This window comes from Limulus polyphemus, unplaced genomic scaffold (assembly GCF_000517525.1).
Source record: "Limulus polyphemus unplaced genomic scaffold, Limulus_polyphemus-2.1.2 Scaffold5388, whole genome shotgun sequence".
NCBI lineage: Eukaryota > Metazoa > Arthropoda > Merostomata > Xiphosura > Limulidae > Limulus > Limulus polyphemus.
The window spans coordinates 61,648-65,214 of NW_013670998.1; the positions used below are offsets into that span (position 1 = coordinate 61,648).

The window sequence follows — 3,567 nt, forward strand, 5'->3', positions numbered from 1 at the left end:
TTGTATATATATATATATATATATAGAGAGAGAGAGAGAGAGAGAGAGAGTTGAAGTGGACTTGAGCTAGAGTTTCTTAAACAAGTGGGTAGATGTTGTTCATGTTCACATTGAGAGTTCAACTGGATGTTAGCTAAAGTTTCAGGTTTTTACGTACATTTGAGCCCAATTCTTTACATTAGGTGTCTGTAACTCGTTGGTGATAAATTTGAACAATAAACAAAGAGCAGTCAACTTGCTTTAAAATAATATATGAAAAACAAGTTAAATGTATATACAAAATTTCACCTAACTATTGATTTCTGCCATTGTATTCAGAGCTTTAAATAATTTCCTTTTTTCATCAAAAGTCCACACAGGTTTGTTCAATTACTTTAGAAAATAATTGTCAAGACAAATTATTCTTCTCTGCTCTGTTATTACAATATAGTCTGTGATAAGTTTACTTACATTACACTGTTCAGTTGTATCCAGAGCTTTAAATAATTGTCTATTTTCATCAAAAGACCACACAGGCTGGATCAGTTATATTAGAACCCAATTGACAAGACAAATTTCCTTCTCTGCTCATTTGTTACAATAATTTCACTTTAAAATCACCTATATATGCTTTTTATGGTTAATCTCACAAACACACACACAGTCTATATCTCTCACTAACTTCACTTGCTTTCACTTAACTTTGTTTTGCTTAACTTCTTGAACTGCATTTTGGATGCATATTTATAAATAGCCTGGTTGAAGCCTAGAACTTTCCACACACACTATGACAAATTATAATGTAATAGTACTTAAGAAAAACTTAGAAAACATGACACAATAATACAACAATCACCAATTTATGACAGTTTAACTACACAGCATATGATTACCACAGTTACATAACCTGTGATAAACTGTTGCTTCTAGAAGTAACTAAATTTAACACTCGAGCTATATTTAAAATAAAACAGGCATATACATTTAACATAGTTTCTCAAACATGTGGGTAGAAGTCTATATAGAGTTAAACTGGATATAAGACAGAGTTTCTTAAATATGTAGATAGATGATGTTCGTGTTTATATATAGTTGAACTGGATGTGAGCTACAGTTTCTAAAATGTGGTCAGATGTTGTTCATGTTTATATAATTTTATTAAAGAATAACTTATATTTTATTTATTTTTATAGAAAAAAGCAACTACACCTCTTAAATTGGGATATTATAGTGATGTATAATGGTTTTTCAAGAATATTTTTGATGCTGTGCCTAAAGTAACATGCTGTCAGTAATTTACAAAATAAAGTGAAAAATTGGCTTTATATTTAATCAAAAGAATTAATATTGTCAACTGTTGTGGAGTTTCCTGTGGATATTGTCATAGTTGTGTGAATGAATTTTTGTTTTTTTTCAGTTGATCATGTGATTCATAATGAGTTTTATTAAGCTAAAATGAAAAATATCTTGCAAAATCTTGATGCTAGTTTTTCCATTTCAGCTCACTATCAAAGCGTGTGACAAAGGAAATCCTCCCAAATGCACGGAAGATGAAAAAGGATCAGATCACATGCATGCAAAAATTAAAGTTATTGTTCGTAATAAAGATGACACACTACCTCAGTTTCGTAGTAGAACTGTAAGTTGTATTTTTTGATATAACAATTAACAAGTATTTGTAGTGATTACAAGTGATTATAATGAAAGTTAAAAACAGTAACTATTATTTTCTCCAAGTTCAACATTTCAATTCATCATTGTTAATATTTTACAATTTAATAAATTGTTTGTATATTAAACCATTTTATTTTTTATGTTATAATGTCTGATGTATATTGTTTCTTTTCTTATATGATGACTTATAGGTTAGTTTACGCTATACTTTACAGGATGATCCACCTCTTAGTGATATGCATATCATTTATTACTTTAAATGATAACACTATTTCTAAGTTTGATTCATTCACTGTTTCTTCTTCCTGATATCACTTTTTATCACCATTTTTTAGTATGTCTATTCCAGCAATCATTGGTTAACTGTATTTGTTGGTTATTTATACCTGGGATCTTCCACAGGCCTTGAGTTAACATTGTGTTTTCTTCACTACTGACATGTGAAAAATCACATTTTTCTTCCTCAATCGAATAATTGTCACTTGATACTGATATGTTCTGATGTTTTTGTTTAATACATCTTTGTGCAGCGAAATTCTTATATCTTAGCTATAAACATTGGAAGTTCCAGAAATGTTGACATAGATGAATATAACAGGGTTTTGTCTAAAAGTTCATGCCATTTTACTCTATCCAGACCCATCATATAATTAGAAGTTTTCTGTATCAATATTCTGACACCTTAAAACTTACCCATAGGATTCCATGGTATGACTTTGTACTTTAGATAGTCAGTTTAATACTACCCAAGTGTCCTTTCTATGTTGGTATTTTTATCTTACCTTTTATGAAAGTAAAGATCAGTGGTACACTGTATGGCCAAATGTTTTGTTGTCACTTTAATAGTACCATGTGGCATAGGTAATATCATATGACATAGAGAGTACCATGGTGCATAGGTAATATCATATGACATAGAGAGTACCATGTTGCATAGGTAATATCATATGACATAGAGAGTACCATGTTGCATAGGTAATATCATATGACATAAAGAGTACTATGTGGCAGTAATAATATTATGTGGCATAAATAGTACCATGTGGCAGTGGTAATATCAATTTGACATAAATAGTACCATGTGGCAGGGGTAATATCAATTTGACATAAATAGTATATGTGGCAGTGGTAATATCATATATATGACATAAATAGTACCATGTGGCAGTGGTAATAACAATTTGACATAAATAGTACCATGTGGCAGTGGTAAAATCATATATATGACATAAATAGTACCATGTGGCAGTGGTAATATCATAGTGTTGCGTCATCGAGATCACGTGACTGGTGTGGCGCCACCTATTTTCTAGAACTATCCTGTACCTTGGCGAATGCTCTAGTATTTACTAGATATAGGGTAGTCTGGTATATAAAAGAGGGTGACAACGTGACGGGAAGACAATTAATGTGTGTGTACATAATGAGTAATTGAACTGCAGTCAGAAGTATTGTTGACATAGCGTTTGTTATAGAGCGACTGTTGAAAATAAGTGTATCGTAGAGTTGTATTCGGAAAGAATAAACCAGTTTTATTAAGTAAGGACTTTTGTCGCTAAAGTTTCGTCGGAACGAAGTTACGGAAAGTTAATTAACAAACTGAGATGTAACAAATTGGTGTCAGAAGTGGGATAAAAAGAAAATGGAAACGAGAAGCGGCAAATCAAACTACAGCCTAGCAGACTTAATGGCAGCAATACACGAACAGCAAAAGAAACAAGAAGAACGAGAAGAGAAATTACAACAGTTGTTAGAGGAAAAAGAAAAGAAACAAGAAGAATGAGAAATTAAACAAGAAGAACGAGAAGAGAAATTACAACAGTTGTTAGAGGAAAAAGAAAAGAAACAAGAAGAATGAGAAATTAAACAAGAAGAACGAGAAATTAAACAAAAAGAGAGATTACAGCAGTTGTT

At 31.2% G+C, this 3,567-nt stretch overlaps 1 protein-coding gene across 1 annotated transcript in view; it reads left to right on the forward strand.

Moving 5' to 3' along the window:
* LOC111089152 (cadherin-23-like) overlaps window positions 1-3,567 on the forward strand; it is a 66,488-nt gene that overhangs the window by 61,045 nt on the left and 1,876 nt on the right. The window contains exon 14 of the mRNA XM_022401082.1: window positions 1,481-1,618. Coding sequence (XP_022256790.1) covers window positions 1,481-1,618 — 138 coding nt within the window. The remainder of the gene's footprint in view (window positions 1-1,480; window positions 1,619-3,567) is intronic.